This window comes from Amblyomma maculatum, chromosome 1, assembly GCF_055883805.1.
Source record: "Amblyomma maculatum isolate TAMU_Amacu chromosome 1, ASM5588380v1, whole genome shotgun sequence".
Classification (NCBI taxonomy): Eukaryota; Metazoa; Arthropoda; class Arachnida; order Ixodida; family Ixodidae; genus Amblyomma; species Amblyomma maculatum.
In genome coordinates this window covers 377,015,335-377,037,522 of record NC_139344.1, presented here as the reverse complement: position 1 = coordinate 377,037,522, position 22,188 = coordinate 377,015,335, and the positions used below count along the sequence as shown (strand labels likewise).

The following is a 22,188-nucleotide window of genomic DNA, read 5'->3' as shown; positions in this document are numbered from 1 at the left end:
CGAGCCATAGGCCGCGGCTTGCTTCTTCCTGTGCAGCGTTCGACGCCCGGGAGCCATGGACGCGCCCCCAGGACAATCGAAAGGTACGCTCACACTCCGGCTGACAGCCATACTTTTCCGGCCAATGAGAGCTCCGTGGTGCAGTGACGTACCCTACGGTGAGCTTGGCTCGTCGATGGGACAACCAGCACCAATATACCCCTGCTAACTGCGATGAATTTAAGAAAGAGTAAAAATGTGACCATAGCATGGTCGTGTACGCTAAGGATTAAGATTAAGGACGAGGAGGTTTGCTGTACATCCCACTCAAGTCCACGACCTAGTTGGACCAATTGCGGTACGTTGACGACCGGTAATGTAGTGCCACTATGTACTGATGAAACGATTTAAGAATGGTTCTGCCTGTCTTGGCGTATATGCTATTTGTTAAACGCTAAGGTACATTTATTTGCGTCTCTCATAGCCTGAGCCACTTTGGGACGTCAAACCCCAAAAACCAAATCAAACAACATTTATTTACTTATTTATAATACCCTCAGGGTACAAATGTACGCTCCTCGTCCCCCTCACCCATCCTCGCTGCGTACCGCACTTGAAACAATGGAGTAGAGTGCCAACGCTGTGAATCAAGCTCACGACATCCACATGCATTTGAGTGTGCTACCGCTCTCCTACAGTTAGAGCAACATGCTGCTTCTTCCTGCTTTCCTCGCCTTGGTGGCGCAATGGTTAGGACGCTCTACTATACTATGCTCAAGGATGCGGGATCGCATCCCGGCCTCGGCGGCCGCTTTCCCATGGAGGTGAAAAGCAAGGGGTCCGTGTTCTGTGCAATGTCAGTGCACGTTAAAGAACCCAAGGTGGTCAAAATTTCAGGTCAAGTGGGACCTTAAACCCCATAGACCAAACCAAAGCATCCTTCTACTTTCGTTTTTGCGGCAATTTGTCCAAATATGTTGCGTAGGCATGTGAGTATCAACCACTTTTTCTACTTATGAAACCTGTGAACTGCGCAAACATAACTAATTAGACTGTATTCCGCTTAATTTCGTTAATTTCGCCGCTGGGCATGGCTTACTACTTGACTGATATTCTCCTGAATTCATTACTGTGCATATTTTGTTTAGCACTTATGGAGTTGCCCTGTATTGGATATCCCATGTGCTCTACAAGGGCTCGCACTGCTCTTATCTAAATGTGGTATTAACTTAAATCGTATTTTTCTGTACAGCTGCACCTGAGGCCGAACAACCGTAAGTCGAGCCTGTTCTGTTTCGTAAAAGCTAATCTTCAGTATTGTGCATATCAGCACAAGACATGTCCTAGTATGTAAAAGTAAAAGAACCCCAGCGTGCTTACCAGAAAAAAAGCGCACTTCAACGAGCATTAGGCGCTTTACCGTTCGTGTACTCAAAATATTAAGAGGGAAGTATGTGCAGAGAGGATCCTCGGAACTTATGGATTGGTCGCAGGTAACTGCTTTCATTTTTAAAGAAGAGTTAGAGGAGTATTGTTATTTAAGCCTCTGTTCATCGACCTGGGTTTTAGACATTGGTTGCCTTCGCCCTGCTCTTTCAAACCTTGTTTTTTAATTGATTGATTTTCAATCAATTATGCAAGAAAGAATCCGTTTTCTTTTTTTTTTTTTTTTTTTTGGTCGCTCTTTTCAAGGTGTGCAGTTTAGGAAAGTGGCCTCCCAGAGGCTATTAAATAAAGTCCATAGACAACAGCTGACGTAGATAGCGAGATGGTTACAGTCACGGGGTGCTAGCCTCATATGCGTTTCTTCCAGTGAGCCAACAGATGGCCAGGGGCGGCGTCCGAGCCTCAAGGTTTTGACGATTATGTTTTGCGTGGTCCTGGGCCTGGCAGTGGCGTTCGCACTGGGAAGCTGGTCTTCCTCGCCGCACGACGAAGAAGCTAATGGTGACGTCAAGCCGAACTTCGCCGCCATCCTCGCCAAGCTGCCTCGACCCGCCGGTGAGATATATCTATTCGACCACAGGTGCTGCCAAACGACTGCCCAAGATTCCATGCATAAAGCTTTCACGCTGGAACTTAGGCTGATTTTCATGCCTCCTACGAATGTCATATGATTGTAAATGTTTCCAAAAACAGCCGCTTCTATATGTGTTTTCGAGTATGTATAATAATCAGTGGGCATGGATGGAGCGCAATAGTACTTTTCTTGCTCCTCATATCTATTAAAGCTTTCAAAGTAACACGTTTTCCCTGTTCATATCCTCGTTTACCGACTAATTTTCTGTCACTCCTGCTATTATATTTAGTCGGCATTATCTGAATAGGTGAAACGTTTGGAATGGATAGTTCAGAGAAACACAAAGCGCTAAATGTCCAAAGTATATAGACATTTATTTTAATAAATCAACTAGCCTACATCGCGCTTTTTTATCTCATTTCCCATGGGCCTACCAGAGAACGTCCTTAACGCACAATATACTCGGGTGGCCCGAACAAGTAGTGCTGAGCATTAAGTTCTACGTTTGTCTGCGTGCGTGTATGTGAACAACTTCGCTATATTAAAGAGCCCCTGCAATGCTACTTGCGGTCTAATTCTGATACGAAAAATCTAGAGGTGACTTTTGTTAGTATTCGAGTCAAGTTTGAGAACTTCGCGCGGAGCCGGCAATTTGCAAACAATTTTAAAACGAGCTCCTGACGACCGCTTGCAGCCGATTATGGTGACACATCTCCGCGCGCAAACCTCCCCGATGATGTCAGTGGGGCTTCTGGGCGCGCTCGTTCATTGGATGCTCTCAGGTTACGAAGGCGGGAAGGGGCGGGGTGGGACGCCGCCGAGACTTTTCTTCTTTCCTTGCACGCCGGCGTGGGTAGAGCCGAGAGGGAGAGGAGGCGCATCATTTTCGATCGCCCGTACGTTCGGTGCTAATAAAGCTAGGTTAAAATTGCTGCGCTGCAGAGAAGACTGATAGGATACATATTGCTCGTTGGCGTTTTATAATTAGTAGATAGCTCTTCAAGGGCCCATTAAGACAACATTACGAAAAGACAACACAGCAAGCGCTTAACTCAACACCAGCGCTTAGTGTACTTCTGTTCTGGCTTTTCAGTTATTTTCCTTAACTGTAATTCGTGCCAGCTCTTCTAGTGAATTGACTGCCTGAATAACTTTATGCTTGCGCAGCGTCCGCCACGAAGCCGGAGCAGCACGCCGCCCCTGCTAGCCGGCAGGTGGCGCAAGGAGGTAAGTACAGGATAAGTACAGTAAGTAGCAAAAAACGGCTGGAAGATTGGTGGCTTAAAAGCAGAGAAGTGATATAATGTTATTAATGTAGGAGCAAAATTTAATAAATAGAGTGATGGTTTAGTTAACAATTCTAAATCAATAATTAAGATATATGGAGAAAAATGAGCACGATAGCTACTGCTACCACCCCGTTTCAAAGGGGACGCTCCTATATTCCATCCATCCATCCAGGATAACCCTTACAATTATAAGTTGCAAATGTGCCCAATGCGGTGCAGGAGGCAAAGTTTGGAACGGATTACTTCACTGGCTGTGTTAATTTGTTTCTCGGCAAAGCATACGCTTCGTGATCAGCGCACCCTTCCTGAAGGCGCATGCGCCAGCAAACCAGCTTTCTGCAGTTCGTTTTAAATGTCAAGTGAGCGAACTTAATGCAGTCACAAAGAACTGCTCCTTTGCTTTTAATATCAAACGTTCGTCACCAAAGCAGGAACACAATTCAGGAACAACGAACTAGAGCTTACGCCTAGGCGATCGTCCCACTCGAACTGGACTCTATGCACCCTCCGTGCCTCTTTCGAAACCGTGGAATTCTTTAAAATGACAGTTCAAAATGATGATGCACTATCGGTCACAAAAAAAAAAAATAATTGCAAGATGAATGTTCTAGTGTACGAAAAGCTATCGTAGCGTTGCATTTCGACCCAGCCGCCTTGTAGTGTTATGATGTAACCAGATATGAACTATGCACGTTTACCCACTTCAGGCATTCAGGCAAGTGACATGCTTAACTGTGCCGATCCGCGTCTCTTCAGCTTATGTGGCCGATGATGACTACTAATTCAAAAGAATAAATGGCATGGCATGACATATAGGACTTGCCATCGCGACGCTTCACTATAGCTTTGACAGGCCTCTTAGGGCAGAACTGCGGATTAATCTAAACTATCCGGTTTCCTTTATTCTCACTGTAATCATTGCCTTTAATGAAGTGCGAATGCTAAGATCGAGATTATATTCCGCGATCTTGGGCCCAGCAGATGGAAGCAACCACACGGCCACCGGGGTGGATCTCAGGTACACTAGCTCCATGAACTTCCACTCCCGAATTCGAATTGCTGGCGACTCGGTGTCACACTTCAACGTGGACCGAGAAGCGCCTCAGAAAGACCTTCTAGAGTTTCGCTGATTCTTGAGCTTTGAAATATTTTGCTTCTGTTCACTGTAATAGGTACTGCATGTCATACATTCACATTTGATTACTGCAAGCAATATATGTATAACGAATTGTGTCATAGTAGCTCCTACTTTTGTTTGTTATTCAAATGATGTTCAGGATTTCAACTAAGATAGAACAGGAGAGCCCGTCCGACATTTCGGACGGGCTCCGACGCACCATCTTATCGAAGCAAAGTGACGTAGGTAAAGAGGAACCTGGAAGGCGTAAATTGTGAGCCTTCCGCCGCTTTGCTTGGATTCGCGACCACGTCGGAAGAAATGGCAATCCGCAGAGCGCAGCCACGCACTCCTGTGTCCCCTTTAAGCGTGGAGCAATCTGTACTCGGCCGGCACAGGTCTGAGGAAGAAGGATGGAGGGGCGGGTTTGCAGTAGGGAAGGGAGCTGAAGCCCGATGAACGAATTACACAGATATATATAAAATTGCTTTTCGACCTCACACTAGCTTTTGTAAGCTCACTAGTGACTGAAGCCAGCATTTTCTTAATAGAAGCATCACGTGATTGTCTGTGATCGCAAAAGACAGAAAATCTGATGAACCCAAGTTTGTATGATTGACTAACAGCAAACGGTATGTGTCCCCGGCAGAAGGCAAGTATTTACGACGCTGTCTTCTTCACGTAGCGGCGGGAAACGGGAGTATCGACCAAGCAGCTCTCGCGAACGTCTCCGTGGTCCAGGCAGCACCTGGACACGCTCTTGCTGATGGCAACCTAGCACAGTCTGCAGAACACTCCAAAGGTACGTCGCCACGATGACTGAGCCAGTACTTGCGTCTCGGACCTCTGTGTCGTCCTCGTTCATCGGCTCTTTCGTCGCTCCATTAAGGAGTGTCCCTACCTTGTGGCGTGCATGCGCAGGCGCTCCAGCTGTCCCTGAAGAGAGCGGCGAAAGCCCGTTGTTCTGTGTGGTGTCCAGCAGTGCCACCCATGCGGCTCAGTTCCCGCGAGACTTGTGCACGCATCTGGTCTACTCCGACGTATTCTACATGGCCAGTGAGGGAAAGTTCAAGCCCGTCAATGGTGAGCTGGAAAATACTTTGAGGTGGTCGCGTTTCAATGAATGTGAAACAATATTTTCTCTTGTAATCAATGAAACAACCTCGGTTCGAGATCGGGTTTGGTATTCGAACTGAATCATACAGCCATATCGGGCTCCCCTTAATATGAACTTATCATAATTCAAGCAAGCTTTCAGTTCCATTTTCAAACCAAATTGTGTAAATTCAACTTCAGTATTTGACATATCTAAATGCTTTTAAAATTTGTTGAGTATTTAAATTCACATCGAAGAGCTTAATACGGTCGAAAGGACGTATATAGAATCTGCATGTCCACTGGTTTTTGTTTGTCTCGAGTTAGAATAGAATAAGCCCTAAGTAGGCCTTTCTTTGGTCGGGGTAGGTCAGACCACTCGGACACCGGCATTTTCACGTATACAGCTGACGACTGCAGAGTAGCATGTTGATAAATGCTTCGAAAACAATTTTGAAATCGGGTGAGCTCGCAACGGAAAAAAATACCCGGTGACAGCAATGACAGGTCGCAAATTCTGCGATGTTTCGGATGGGGACATGATGACATGCAGCTCTCGGAGCATGTTCGGACATCCGTCGTCAAGAAGTCGTCATAGACATACACGAGCATCTTCACAATAATCCGTTTCCAAACCGCCTTAAGCACAGAGTTTGGATAGATAGCGCCATTAACATAGTTATGGTGGCAAAGGAATGAAATTGAATTGAAGAACGAAAATTTAGAAGAGCACTTCAGGATTCCTAAGTGATGTGAATTCGAAAGTTTTATTCTCTCATCGTGAGTCCTGCTGCGAGAATTATTGATCGTATTATGTATTAATAATAATAATAATAATTGGTTCACAGGAAGGGAAAGGAGCAGTATCTGTCACACCTATTTCTGTGGACACTTGCACCGCGCCGTAAGGGAAGGGAGGAAGGTGGGAGTAAAAGTGGAAAGAGAGAAAGGGGAACGGTAGTGGAGGGTCTGGGATCTTTAACGTGCGCTGACATCACACAGCACACGGACGCCTCTTCGTTTCGCCTCCATCGAAACACAGCCGCCGTATTACGTACATATAAATCAATTTTTTTCGCAAGTCATACAACCGTGCCTAGCTCGCAACCAAATGATTGCGGATTTGAATCTATCTAGTAACACAAAAATGTTTAATCGAAATAAATTAATTTATATAGTAAAATAATTTATTACATCAGGTGACTTTTAATTCGCATTACGAGTCATGTTTTCGTCGCTTTCATTCTACACGTGACGTCACGTTTAAACTGGGCGTTGTAAGGTGTTTGAGTAGTAGTAGTAGTAGTAGTAGTAGTAGTAGTAGTAGTAGTAGTAGTAGTAGTAGTAGTAGTAGTAGTAGTAGTAGTAGTAGTAGTAACTTTATTAATAAACAGAGTAGTTTGAGACATGCATGCCCCTGGGCCCCCGCACGGCCCCGCTACACTCAAACGTTCATGTTCCTATGGTTCATGACGTCGGCAGCCCAGTCTGTGGCGATCTTCTGCCGAACCGGGTCCTCAGAGTGCAGCAGGGTCTCCCAATCCTCCTAGGTGGTAAGGTGCTCTAGACCCCGCGGGGGAGGATCCGCCGGGCATTGGAACAGGATGTGGGCGAGGATGGCGGTGGGGTTGTTGCAAAGGGTGCAGGAGGGATCGGTGAGGGTGTGGTGACACCGAGACGCACTATAAGGGGACGGGAGGGTGCGCGTCTTTCTTGAACGAAGTCAAGTGAGCGTCTGGACGTCGGGTTTTATTTCCGATGAGCCATACGATGCTTTTGATGTAAAGCTAACAGTGTGGCAATAATGGAAAGCATCTCTTTGTGCCATTCCTCTGATGTTCTACCACATAGACGTGTAACTTGATGGAAACCTTTTATGTAGAACGCACACTACTTGTTGGCTAAGGCTGACCGTAAAGAACTGTTTTCTTTCGCGGTGTAGGCCATTGTACAGAGACCAATCTTAGCCATTCTGCGGATAAATCTAGTCAAAGGTCAGCTACCGAAGCAGCTAGGAAAGACATGTGTCGATGCTGAAAGAAGTGGGGGAAGAAAACGGGACGCTGCCAACCCTGTCGTGAACAGAAGAATATGCAGAGAGAGAAAAAGTGCTGTAGCTTTCCCAATTACCTCTCTTTATTTCCACTAGAATGTCATCAACTAGAGTTATTTCTCTGTTCTATTCTACACGCTGCCTATCTCAACTTTAAACTTATACCATTTTCCTACCATTTATAATTTAGCATTAAAAAGGCGATATCAAAAAATTCGCATCATTGCATGGCTCGATGCCGAATCCTAAATTTCTTCACACCCCGTGACGTCATTCTGGCAGCTGGAATTTCGGTTGAATATTTTTGGATAACTTTAGTTATAGTGCAGTATAAAACGGAGAGCGAGTTATACTTTATCTTCCTTACACCACTCTCCCGAACATATAGAAACGGGAAGACTCAGGGGTCTTTAAACATGCATGAAGTGTGGGTTTGTTTGTGATTATACGTAAGAAACTTTGTGTTGCTCTTTTTGAAGCTCCACTGCTCCCTGTATCAGCCAAGGTCAACCCGTCCGGCCGCTTGACCTTCAACGAGCCATAGGTCACAGATTAGCTATATAGCTTAACCACAGTACCACCTATGTTGTATCACCGTCTAACCTTAACCGTTGGCCTTTGACGGCAGATGCAGCATCAAGTATTGCCTCTTGAACTCAATTACATAGCCTCGGCAATTTATTCTCTGCAAAATCACTTCTGCCAATGTCTAAACCTAAACCTAACCAAAGCAAAACCAAGCAAAACCACGTTTTTCCTTCGCCTAACTAGGTTTAGCCGGGGTAACCATCAGCTTCTTTTTTTTTATTTAGTTTCCTTTTTTATCTTCGTTTGCGAACGCGTTTATCTCTTTTTTTGTTTGCCTTTTCGATGGAGACTGAAATGTTTGTGGGCTGTGCACGGTCAGTGCACGTAACTGAACTACAGCTAATCCAAATCAGGAGTCATCCGCAACGGCGTCTCTAATAACCGACGTGTCACTTCCGGACGTTAAATTCCACACAAGACATATATTGCTTGTGTTACCTTACGATCTCTGTGATTTTAAATTTGAGCGACCGATGGTGCCGGCGATTGACTGCGATGGTCATGAGATCTACCCCTTTTGTTTACCCCGCGACCGTTAGTTTTCTTTCTCCGTTTAGAGGAAACATGTACTTCCACTGAATAGCTTCCCCTTTTTTTTCCTAATTTTCGTCTACCAGTATATCTCGTCACCGCCGCGTGATGTTTTCGGATGAGAGTATGATGCGTGAACAGTGAAATATGGGCATAACACTGCAAGACAACTCAATTGGCGAAGGTGTATACTCAAGTAGGTTCAGTACATTCCACAACAGCGAATGAGATTTGCAAGATGAAAACAACTCACTTTTCGAATCAGAGCTAGTGTGATAATAATGGAATGTCAAGGTCAGGTTTGCAAACTCGTCGTGATTACAAGCGAATACGTCAATTACAGGACAAAGGCTTCGCACATTTTCCCCACATTTTCACCTACTCTTTCTACCTTACCCCCATTAGGCTGCCACATACACGTGACTTATACAAGTATAGGACTGTTGGATCAGCTCGTGAGGCGTATGATGTTACTCTCATGTTTTCGTGGTCACAGACCAGACGTTCGCGTCGCTGCTTCTGCTGACTGGTACCAGCCCATCGCTGCAAATTATGGTGAGCGTAGCGGGACCCAGCCTGGACGACCTCGAGCGATCCCCAGCGCTTCTCTCCCGCTTCGCCCGGAGTAGCGCAGGCTGGCTGACGGCGCGCGGTTTGAAGGGACTAGCGTTCCTCGAGTACGCCGCTTCTTCCGGTCGCGTCCCCGAGTACGCACCACCGTTACGGGTACGTATTTTTATTGCACATTGCTTGCGACAAAGCTATGGACGATAATTGTGGATAGTCATATCAGCCACCTGCATGTTTGTGAAAGCCACCTGTAAAAGTATTCAACATCTATTGTCAAGTTGTGCGTTTTAAAGCGCAGCTCTTTGGCGCCCGTTCCTGGGTTTTGCGTCGGCGTCGGCCTCCTAACCAGCTCCGCCCCTTTTCAGCCCCCCTCTTTTTGCGTGGCGCCGACCGCGCGTGTTATCTGATTGCTGCGCGCGCTCCCCCGTTCGCCGCTGCTTATACCCCCTTCCTCCCCCCTCTTCCTGCGTGGCGGCGAGGGTGCGGTTGCCGAAACGCCGGCTCGCTATCAGCGGATCACGGTGCGTGAATACCAAGCCGAAACGTATAATCACGTTCTCTTCACTCGCTAGCGGCGTTAGCGACATCAGTCTGTCGCTGCTATCTGTTCATCGCGCGGTTCCTATGGGCTCACGCGCTGCCTCCCGATAACTCAATTGCTCTCTTCATTTCTCCGACCACAAAGTTTCTTTCATGACAGCCAAGAACTGTTAGTGGAGTGTTTCTTGAAGGAATACGTGTGAAAATTAAAAAAAACAAAGTTCTCTGTAATTGTACATACGTGTCTTACTCGAAATATTTGCCTCAATCTATCGAAAAGGTGAAACAGCTGATGAGCTGCGCTCAAATTTCACATTAGGAAGTAACGTAATTGTCGGCAATTTTTTTATTCTTTGTTTGCTTGTTTGTTTTTCTTCGGCAATTGTGTGACGTGTTGTGTAATTATAGTTGAGTCTGCATTTGAATTCTGTAATCTATCTGCTCTTGCCACTTTGCTGTGCTGCCCTGTTCAGCAAAAAAGCATCATTGCTTGTGCGGACAGATGTTTTAATATTTAAGCAATTTTGGCAAATAAACAACTGCGAGGCTCTCTATGCAAGTAACTTTAAAAGGTGAGCTAGTTGGAATATTGAACGCAAAAGGCGATAGAGAGAAGACGACACATACCAAGTGCTGAGCACTTGTGTTGTATCTTATACTTTCGCTCCTAATCTTTGCATTCGTTGAGCGTTTTACTTTTTCGCCGTTCTCTCTGTCTTTTTTCAAACATCGGTGTCAGTACGTCATGACCGAAAATTCTCGCTTTTACCATTCTGCGCATGAGAACGCCGTTCCAATGATTCTTGGACACCTTCGATATCCATGAGTACAGGAGACAGTTGGCGTTTTGGAGAATGTGACGGTGTTTTCATACGTTTAGAAGTGAATTTAATAAGGAGAGGACCCGTTTTTCAGGATCATGTGACATCACTGATAATAATACTTCATTTCACTGAAGCACCACTATGGACAAAATAACTACTTCCAGGTCATTATACGAGCTCACAACACACGGTAGACGTATGATCTAGGCACTCAACTTGAGCTCATACAAGCAGTGAGAAGGTGTTTTTTTTTTTTTTTCAGGTAAGAAAACTTCACAGCCGTTGAATTCACCCTAATATGTTATTAAAGTGCTCATCCTGCATACAGCATAGCATCACATTAAGCTTCAATTAACTCCGAGTACATACAAATCGCATGCTAAGCGTGACCATTTTCGTTCATGCCGGTGAGTTATCTTTACCTCATCGTCTGCCTCTCACAGTTCCGCAGATTTCTGAGAAGGAAAACGAGGTTTAGAGACATTGTGTGTTGATGCGCTACTTCAGAACGCCATGATTAACGTATGCGTGAAACTAGCGCGCCGGTACGTTACATAGGACGACGAGCATGCAGTAAATTCGAAGACTGCTCCTACATTTGTGTAGTCCGCTCGCAACGACGACCTTTTTTTCTGACTACAGTTTTTCTTTCTCTCGTTCCTTGCGGCAGTACCTGCGGGAGAAGCTGTCCGTGATGGGCCTCAAGCTTACGTTCGGAGTCCTGATCGAGGACTGGAAAGCGCCACCGGATGCCGTCGCGAGCAGGCTGGCCACCTTAGCTGAGTGAGACATGATCGTGCTACTTTCGCCAGTAATGAAATAACCAAAAGTGAGAGTACGGGGACAAGCGCTGATGACAGTTCACTAGGCAATAATGAATGAATGAATGAATGAATGAATGAATGAATGAATGAATGAATGAATGAATGAATGAATGAATGAATGAATGAATGAATGAATGAATGAATGAGGGCCGTTCTGGTGTCTCCCTTGATTGCTAATACCAGAATGGTTGCCACAGCCATCTTTGCTCACTCAGCTAAGAGAAAACGCAGCACAAGAAATGAACAGGATCATTAAATTCTGAGCGAAGGCATTTTTCTGCGATGTTTATTACCTCGGGGCACAAAACGATATGTTATGATCAATTAATGGTAGGTCAAATAAATTAAGAAAGGTGAGCTAATGTAATGAAGTCATGAAGTGAATGATGGTGCGGTCTCTGCGTCCAAGCGGCATTTAGCAACGGATTGTGGAGGAGAGACCAACTGCCACCAGGTTCCGGATCCGCGTCGGGTTCAGCGCTGAAGATTTCTGCAGCAGGTGGTGGATATCGGTATAACTTTTCGGGCTAGTCGGTTCATAATTCGAATGTAATAAAAAGCTGCCCCCACGAGGCAATTAAGGACGAAGAAAAGGCTGGACGCACACAAATGCGTTGCGTGCGTCCAGCCTTTTCTTCGTCCTTGTCTCGTTAGCCAAGCTTTTTATTGAAGATCGGCTTCAGCATCTCGGGATTTGCCGACGGACACCCAGGAAGGGGGTACAAATCTCAAAACTGAGGCCACTTTCGAATCACTGCAGGTATTAGGGCAACCCCAACTCGAATCTTCCGAAGCGTAACCTCCTCTGCACGGGTTAGACCGCGAGAGAGGCTTACCGTACACGGAGGTATGAGAGCACGTATGGGGCATCGGAGGTGTTCCTTTCTTTTTAAAAAGAGGGTAGCATTATCCAGTTTCAGGAGCTTTGGCGATGACGAGGTTGGGGTGGTAAGGCGGGTCGCAAAGGAGGGAAGGCATGTTACTAGAGGCTTGCGAAAACTGCGAATGCGAATTACATGTTTCACCATTAATGTCCCTGTTCCTTGGTAACCTGTTTATTTTGAATGCTCTATGCGAGACTAATATTTGAAACATAAAATACGGGAATTACTATAAGGAATAGTTTGCAAGCTAGCTCCCGAAGAGGGCGCTTCTCGCCGATTATGCTATGTGTGTAAATTTTACATGAGGGCGCGTGATGTTTTGATAACCTTTTTGCTTAGGCAAAGACATGGCTTGTGACATGGCAGTGACATGGCTTGTGCAAAAATATATATCTAATAAGAAAAATTGTGCCCGTGATGAATTATTCGGTAATATATAGGATATTCGAATCTAAATGTTTGTACGGAATTCTTATCCTAAAAACTTATTCGCCCCCAAATTCATTCAGGACTGTATTCCAGAGCGATGCTGGTACACGCTTTCAACTAAATAAATGTGCATATAATATGTTTCACGTGAAAAGAGAGATCGGAGATTTGTTGGTACCTATCCTCAGCTTTGCTTTAAGGTGCATAGTGTCTTAATTCCTTCTCTATTTGCAAGAGTACCTATCTCGGCACAATCTAGTTGAGGTGTTACCTTGCAGTACATTATCACTTGTGGTTTTCTGTAAAACCGAATTATTCACCAGTTCGCAACAGAAGACCGGCTTTTCTCAAAGTTGCTTCTCCCTGTTCGACAGGCACGTCGACTATACGTTCCTGCAGACGCACTACGAGAAGGATGGCCAAAACTGCCACATAGCGTTGCCTTCTGTTTACGCCGCGGTCGACAACCGCACTGCCTCCGTCCCTATAGTGAGTTGATTGCAGAATGTTTCCCTATGCACCACACCACGCATGTAACAATGCCGAATCGACTACAAAGCGTTTATTTGACATATTCGTGTCGATCACTGCCTTTTGGCCGGCAGCACTCGGCGTTCGATACCAAGTGAATCGTTAAGCATTTAATTATTACTGTGCTTATACTCCTTTTGAGGAGTTTGCGTGCGTTGAAGATATAATGGCTCATCGGAGGTGGGCGTTTACTTTGGCTTCTTTAGTGCATGCGAACCGAACATCTGTGATGGCAGAAAGGACAATGGTAGAAACGTCATTTGCTGCGTTCATTGTCATCAGCTTGTTGTTAACATCGAACAATCTCTTTCTCTCCCAGCAGTTGAACTTGACGGGGATATTTGGTAAATGCGAGTGGCACTTGGTTTGAGTTTTGAGGAATTGTGTTGAGCGCTGATTGGCCGTTAAAGGAAACGTTTCGGTTCTATTACAAGTGCCTTGTTAGCCATAGAGGAGCGAAACGCCGTTTACTGTTTGACGATTGGTTACTGCCGCACGATAAATTGCAGCCAAGACAGGTTTCTTCCAAACCGTTGATTTCATTAGACCTAGTTTGTGATTACTTGAAAGCTGCCTATACTACTAAACCACAAGACTAAGGCGGTGTCTCAGCTTCAAAATTGGCTACATATATATTTTTGTTTTAGTCAATTAACACTTCGTCTCATTTGACTAAGGGCTGGGCTGACCGCGAGGTCTGTGCAAAATGCTTGTTAAACGTCGCCCGCGTTTTTGTTTTAGTCAATGAACGCTTCACCTCACTTGACTATGGGCTGGGCTAACAGCGAGTTCTTTGCAAAATGTTTGCGCAACGTCACCTGCGCAGTCTGTGGCCGTGAGCTGGATGGAGGCGATGTCGGCTTCACACAAGCAAGGCACTCTGTGTTTCTCTGTGAGCCTGGCGGCCTTACTCTTCACTTCGCGCAAGGGTTCCAGCACCGAATGCGATGACGTGAACCCCGTTAGCTACATGCAGGCAAGTAGCCACATCTTGTCCCGTAGAGCTGTTGGTGACTCCGGGCATGTCGTTTTGAAAGAATGGGCGAAGATACGTCACCAGTCATGCCGTCTACATGCTTATCACAAATGGCGTGTACTCACACTCTGACAAGTGTGGGCTTCGAAACTGCTGTGTCACCATGCGAAGAAAGTCGCTTTCTCATAGTGAGCAAGTGCGAAATAATGATGGTGTGATGGAATGATGAAAAGGCACGGAGGCAATGTTTTGCATGATGGCATTCAAAAGCTTGCGTCTTAAGCCCGAAGAACTAATAGCTGTAGGCTCGCATCTGGCCATAAGAGGCTCGTGTGCTCTTGTTTCCTCTCATTTCGTATCTACTAGACAAAACGGAGAGCTTTGGACGCCCTCCTTTACAAGGTGTGAAGTGATCTAAGATGAGTGATAATTCCGGGTCTAATAAAGTCGTCGTTGCTGCAGAAGAGACAAATTTCTGCTGTAGGTCGGCTAGAAATACTTATTGTATCTAATGGAATACCACTTTCAAAGCCGTGACCTCCACTGAAGTGCCTCTGTTCAATTCCGAACTTCAACCTTGCGTCGCGTGGCGGCGATGCAGATCTGCGACCAGCCTGTCTGGCCGGCAGTGACTGTTGTCGAAGGCCAGAGCTCGCTGGCGTACATTGGATCCCAAGGAGAGCACACGGAGAGCCACGAGACAGCTGACCTCCTGGCCGTCAAGGTGAGCTTTCTTTATACAGGGCCGATATTTTTACACGCCTTGACTGATGCAATCGATAAAGCGAGTAAATTTGCTAGTATACTTTAACAATCTCGAGCCTTCCCATGGAACTCTCTACCAGCTCGCGCCTAGACCCACAGTGTTATTTGTTGGCAGTATTAGCTTTTCGGAGTATAATATGCCTCACACGTCAAGCAGAAAGGCGCATATCGACTGAAGAATTTCGGAGCTGAGGTGGTATTAATTCGCAATGTTTCATTTTGCACTGAACGTTATTGCATGTAGTAGTGAGCTTCGTTTCTTGAAATTCTTATTGTATGTACAGGCCCTTCCAACACGAAAATGAACAACCAGTTTACACAAAAATATGAATTTCTTGCTCTTTCCCTGCTAAAGTTGAGGTGGACTTTCGTACAATACTTGCAAGCAGGAAAACTAGGTAGGTGTTAAGCTTAAAAACTATCTTCTCAGGCATCAATATGAAGTAACTGAAAACTTGAAGCAAAAAATTACTCCTTTTAATATTGGAGTTGCCTGTACGTGCTTGCAAGAAAATTACCTGCCTTAGTGTGCTCATGCTGCCGATCACGCTCAAGTCTCTACCCTCATGCAGGTGTCCCGAGCCATCTCGCGGCTGCCACACGCGTGTGTGGCCGTGTTCGACGTAGACCGAGACGACTACGAGGGCGTCTGCGGCGAGCCATTCGCGCGCCTAAGCGCTGTCCGCCGGGCGCAGCACGGTGAGAACCTACCAAATCGAGGCTGCTTGCGCCAAGGAGGAAACACTGGATGAGAGATTACTTCAGCGCCGCTTGCAGTAGTGCCTCTCCACATGGTTACCTCAATTTCCATGGTTGCTGAAGGAGCATTGTGCTGTAGCCGTCAAATCGAACCTGTTGCATCTGATCTCTTTCCTTCCTGCCAGCAGCCATTAATTCATTTTGCTATTTTTAAACAATTTGATAAACCATATAGAACAGACAAAGTTGCAAACTTCTAAGGGAATGTGATTTTCAATGGGATATTCCTCGAGTTCGATATAACCAAAATTCGAACTATACGGGTTCGATATATCCGTGTTCAACTGCATATAATTGCTAATAAGTTATATTTTAGCCCTAAAATGATTACATATCAAAGACATACATTACTGAAACGAAAAGAAACATTCCATCATGCTTGATTTGGTATTGTCGATAGCTGGCTTCCTACATATGCTAAATGAGAAAATTATTTGTAATAGACCGACTAACGCTATTTCGAAGCTAGATATTGACTGAACACGAGTAAACTTTTTTTCTAAAATAAGAAAGAACTCAAAGAATGAACGTGCAGATGCCCCCTCAAAGAGGCCCTAAGGCAATAGCGTCGATTATGTTAATCCGATTAAGCCGCTGTGAACACCCTTTCATCCGCTACACATTGCGATGTCATGTTTTTAGATCCGTCATGACAGTTGGTCAACACTATTAGCCTCCTCTGTGGGACATTTGCCGCTACATTTCCGAGTTGTGTCCAACTATTTGAAAATGTTCATCTTACTGCAAATAATAATCATACTACTATTAATATTAATAACAATAATAATAAATAATAAATGAATGCACTGTATTTGGTTGCGGCGCTGGGGAGCTCGGGGAAATATTGAGGAAAATATCACTGCGTAACATCTCATTGCATACTCCTAACGTGCCGCAACTGCTGTCCTACTTCTAGGTGGAAATTCGAATCAGAAGGAGGGAGAAGGTGAGAAAATTATTCATTTTTTTTTTTCATTCACTAATGCTGCTCTGCCTGATCAAGCAGACATTGTATCTTTTTCGGGAGCAATTGTTTGCTATTTTTCGCTTAAAATCGCTAAAAGTGATACCTGTCCACGCGTTCGTTCTCACGCCTTCACGTAGAATGAATACGTTTAATAGTTACACGATTCTGATCACTCCCTGCATATTCAGAAGCCTCGAACAATTTTGGAAAACTTCTTCCGCATTGTATAATAATTTGCATATCAATGCTTCGTTTGTATTGTCGCAGAATGTAGTACTGAGGTGAAATCAACCCCTTTTGATATTCAGTTATGAAGGAAATGCCATAGCAATATTATTTCACTGTTTCATAATTCCTTAGTCGTCAGTGGCTGCAAAATGAAAACAATATTACGTTGACTTGGTAAGCGCTGGGAAGCAAACCTCATTTTACCTATGTCTATTAACCATAGAGCGAAATCTCCCGCACGAACTATGAAGCAGTGTTTCTGAATGCGAAGGTAATCGCTCCTGTCAGGTCGTCCGCTGATTGAAGAGAAAAAGCCTGCTGGCAACAGGAGTGAAGCCGTCAAGCGATGCATGCCTCGTGGCAAAGGTATGTACTACTTCCACTTGTGCACCTTGCACCTGATGCGCGCGGGCAAGCTTTCTGTTGTAGGAAGCCATGCAATCTCTAGGACTCGCAATGACGAACAATGAAGTGTGCATTTGAAATAAGTTATACCAAACAGTGCTTGCAAAGAAATAAAAAAATATTAATGTATTTTATTATTTATTTCGATAAAATTGGTTAGGTTAAGGATTTTGGCGATTCTGCGCGCAAGCAGATCGCAAGGCACTTCAGGTTAACTATACGTCGCGTTTGAGAAAGTAGTAGTTACGGCCATATCTGTGCAACTGTTTTGTCAATGGATACGTACTTGCCCCTTGCTGTTGAAGAGTGCCAACAGCAAGCAGTGCAGTGTGGGATACCATGCATGACACGAAGTATGAGAAGGTATCTATATTTTAGCAAGTTGATCGAAACAAAAAAAAAAAAAAAAGCTTTTCATTTCTATAGTGGAAGTTATACAATTTCCACTGAAGTTAAAACGACCTCCATTTTGTTATCTGTGGAGCGCGGTGAAGTGCCATCGCCGTACGACATTACATCACTTCCTGTTACAACCGGCACGGCTGAAACTAAGCTCTCGTTAAAGATCGTTAAAGACAGTTGAAGATCGACACGACGATAGTTGTCACGTGTATCAGATAACTCGATGCGTATTTATCTAAATCATTAATCAAAAATCATCCTCAACATGACATAACTCGCTTTCCTCCACTAATATACAATGAGCTACTTTGACTAATTCCAGTTTTTAAATATAGGCTATCCATTGTATACTTTTGAATATTTTTTTCGAACATCTTTTCTCTATCTCTTGTAGTATCCTTTGTAGCAGAATATATGGTCTATGGAATAAATTTCGATGTCTTCGAAATCACGTCGGCGACAGGAGCGGCCAAGCAGCGCCCCACATAGCGGTGTGCGTAAGCAGTCATGGTTTTGGTTTGTTTTTTGTAGATTAACAAGCGGCTCTGGCTATGAAAGACGCCGCTGTGGGAGGCTCCGGAAATTTCGACCATCTGGTGCTCTTCAACGAGCACTTACATCGCACAGCACAGGAGTGCCTTGTTTTCGAAAAGCGGGCGCCGAGGCCGGGATTAGATTCCGCACCCTTGGGCACAGTATATAGTCGGGCATCCTAATTACTGCACCACCACGGCAGGCCTAAGCAGTCATAAGGGGGGTTTTATATATATATATATATATATATATATATATATATAATAATGTGTGTGCGTGCGGAACCGAATCGCGCTTTTAGATGGAGGCGAAAAGCGAGGCGCCCTTGTTGTGTGCGATGTCGATGCACGTAAAAGAATCCCACTATGACGACTCTCATAATCTGAATAAAGCAAACCATATAAGCATTGCATACATGCACAACCCCATGACTGCTTACTTACTGCAGCCGGCAACTCGCTATGAACGCAACGCCCCCACTCTATCGCGCACTTTCATTGCGCATGTCAGAGCAGACGCTCGCCTTATTGTACAGATGTACAATGAATCACGCGCGACGCTCGTCTTACTTGACACTCTTACCATAAACAGCTGCACTGCCAGCCCCCCCCCCCCCCCCCCCCCTCCTCCCCTGGCCATTGTTACCCCTCACACTACCCCAACTGCCGCAAGCGGTTTTTTTTTCTCCTGGAAACTATTTGCACTTGTCGTTTCTGTTGGGCACCAGACACCCGGTTTTAGGTCTTACTTAGCCTCGAAGAACGAAGCTCTACCCTTGGCATTTCAGAGAACGAGCGTCCACTGGTGTGCGTGCTGTCTGAACGCACGGAAAGCGCGCGGACCGTTACTACCAGTTACTGCACGCACGTGGTTTTCTCCATGCGGCATTTTGACAATGCGGACCTCAGCGTTCTGCCTGAAGGTGAGGGCTTATCTAATTGGACTTATTAGCTTCTATGCGGGAGTTTAAGTGCGTAAGATCGATGGTCTGATGAAAGTGGCCACCTTGAGCGCTTTTTGAATAAAACCATTAAATGAATCAGCATCTCTAATTAGACGAGATGTAAAGAAAGTTTGCGCATTGGACTAACCCGCATTACCCCTCATCTGTATACAAGCCATGGGGTCCTTATTTGCATTCAACAGATGCCTTATTTATAGCGTTCTATATTTGTTGGAGAGGTATGATGGTAATCGAAGCGGACACACTGTTTCCTTCCTTCAGCTGATTGCAAATGGAATTGACATCCCACTATGCCGTGCTGAGACAATGAAACTACTAGAACAGCTAGTGTCAGGGCTTATTGCAGAGATTTGCGAGCTAACTCTACACGCCTAGCAGACCCATTCAACTGCCAGTCCCAGCAAAGTACTTTCTTGGTCTTGGCGGGCTACGCACTTCCTCGGCACATGTTTATTTTTTTTTTTTTTGATGCGAACGCGAAATTATAAAAAGCAAAGATGTCAGAAGAATGTGTATTTGAGCTGCTTGTTCATGGCGCCAAGATGGCTACAGCTAACAAGAAACATCACACAGAAAGAAGACGCAGTATGACCTCGTGTCTTGTTTACTATTAATTTTACAGCTTTTCTTTTTGTCCGCGGTTATTTTGATCCAGGTTGTCAAGTGACTATATTGGCGACAGAACTGCAGCGCCAGCGCTGATGGGCTGGTCCGCGCAGTCTCACTTTAAAAGACGGAAGTGAGACAAAAAAATTATTTGTCTGGAACATATGGCACACTGATTGCGCTTTTACTGGCCAGCATATCTTTTAAGAGCCGGTTTTTACGAGCCGGCAGATCTATCCTGCTCGTTGAAGCTGTTGAGAACACTTTGCCTATCGGTTATACCTTGATCTCGAATGCTGATACTTGCAACCGCATGTCGCCGCGGTTCTCTTTTAACAGTGATGCCTATATCTAACTAGGTATACGGCACGGTATGAAGACCGTGGGAGGCGAGGATGAGGGGATTTAAGTCTTTCAACCTATCGTTCACACTTCTTGGGGTTGAAAGAGGGCGAAGTCTTTACGCAACAGGGTGTGTTGCACATTATCCTCCTGACCACTCGCCGAGGTTCTCAAAGTCCAGAAGATGCAGTTGTGCGCAACGGACACACTAAACGAGGGCATTGGCTTTCCCCGGTGAACACGTATCTCCGGCTGGGCCTTCTGTGTCGCAGGCTACCTGGCCCAGCTGCAGGAGAGTGGCGTGCGCGTGCTGGTCGCTGTGCACGAGCGACTGCTGCAGCAGACCTCGCTTCGTGAGACCGCCGAGACGACGGCGGGACAGCTCCGGAACCGCAAGTTGGATGGCCTGGCCCTCCTCTATGTCAGCCGTTCTACCCGGCAGCTTCCGCTGCTGGCGCGCAAGATGAAGGTGCATTCACCTATCCATATACGCTCTTTCTACGTGTCATTTTATTCTAATGACAGGCTGCATAAATTTGAAGCTTCTTTCCTTATCGGTATTGGGGAACTTATCGTATTTAGTTTAGCTGATAATAATTAGATCTAGGAGTATACAGCGGTGCTTGGCTAGTAGTTCTGCATCTTTCATGCACTAGGGAATGTACGAGGTGGCAGGTCGGAGACTATCCCCATTACCAGGAACAGTGGTGCACTTCTAACGTCAGGCCATTATTTTCTGAACGAGAAGTTAAAGAAATAGGGCGCCTGTTCTGCGTCACACGAAAACAGACAAACTACAATTGTTGTTTCGCTGAAAATGAAAATGATTTCAGTTGCACCGAGCTGGAACTACACAATTTCCGGTTTCATAATCAACTATACTTCGTCTCACAAGATATCTGCAGCACTGCAAAAGGCCGGTCAAATCAGGATCACGCGCGCACTACAATAGGTAATTGTGCTCCTACGCGCCTCTCGCCCCTCAAATTGGCGGAGGTGACAGTAGGAGCACAATTCTCTATTATAGTGCGCAGGGGCGAGATGCACGTAGGAGCACAATCACAAGGGCTCCTCTGCCTTTCGCAGTGTTGTAGTTATCTTGTGAGACGAAGTATAGAATTATTTTCCATTTGATAGCCGACGTTTCAGCGGGAATCGGATGGTTTCTGGTGCCATTATCGAACTGGGAACGAAGGCCCATTTCATCCGGGGCTTCAATATCTTAACAGTCTTGATCGCGTGCTGTCGGTCGCATGGCTATTTCTCACCGACGAAGGGCATGCGTTTAGCTTCAAATGAGTCCTACTAAGGACTAAAAAATGCGCTGCTCCACTGGTGTAGGCAATCACATCTTTTACTTCCTTCTGTGAATGAATGGGAAGGTTGATACTACCTGGTGGGGACTACGTGAAAAAGTTGTAGTTATGATTCTAGATAAAATGACCCTACAAAGTTAAATTTATGTCCATTAGCTGTCTTTCAATAACACCACTGAATGAAAAAATTCAGCACAGAAGGAACAGTTTACTGAACGCCTTTCTGCACATTGTGGGCGCCGGCATGATATTTTTTTGGAGGGGCTTTGTGGGGCGGGGGGGGGGGGGGGGGGGGGGGGCAAGCAGCGTTTTTTTGCAGCCCCTGCCGGCGCCCATGCGTCGCCCCAGCTTGTAACGCTTGCCAGCCCTAGAGAACACAGACATGCGTATTACGTCCGGGCTTGGCCACAAATGCTTGTCTCCTTATAAATACTATACTGCAAATAAGATCAGTGTCAAAAAAAAAAAAAATCTTGTGTTGGTGAAACGCGAAGTAGACACGAAATACATTGCAGAAAAGGCGTAACACATTTAGGATGATTCGTCATAGATGGTGAAAGCAGGGCTGTCTTCTTGAAACCTCTATCATTAGCCATTAGCCATTAGCCATTCAACGAAAACCCTGTGCATTGGAACGAAATTCCCTTTTG

The 22,188-nt window shown here is 45.4% G+C and overlaps 1 protein-coding gene across 1 annotated transcript in view; it reads left to right on the top strand.

Annotated features, from left to right (window-relative positions):
* LOC146208308 (uncharacterized) overlaps positions 1-22,188 on the top strand; it is a 182,586-nt gene that overhangs the window by 96 nt on the left and 160,302 nt on the right. The window contains exons 2-15 of the mRNA XM_084578330.1: positions 1,232-1,253; positions 1,793-1,980; positions 3,167-3,226; positions 5,091-5,207; positions 5,327-5,488; positions 9,169-9,398; positions 11,277-11,389; positions 13,118-13,232; positions 14,101-14,250; positions 14,852-14,974; positions 15,588-15,714; positions 17,258-17,335; positions 19,098-19,232; positions 20,495-20,691. Coding sequence (XP_084434456.1) covers positions 1,232-1,253; positions 1,793-1,980; positions 3,167-3,226; positions 5,091-5,207; positions 5,327-5,488; positions 9,169-9,398; positions 11,277-11,389; positions 13,118-13,232; positions 14,101-14,250; positions 14,852-14,974; positions 15,588-15,714; positions 17,258-17,335; positions 19,098-19,232; positions 20,495-20,691 — 1,817 coding nt within the window. The remainder of the gene's footprint in view (positions 1-1,231; positions 1,254-1,792; positions 1,981-3,166; positions 3,227-5,090; positions 5,208-5,326; positions 5,489-9,168; positions 9,399-11,276; positions 11,390-13,117; positions 13,233-14,100; positions 14,251-14,851; positions 14,975-15,587; positions 15,715-17,257; positions 17,336-19,097; positions 19,233-20,494; positions 20,692-22,188) is intronic.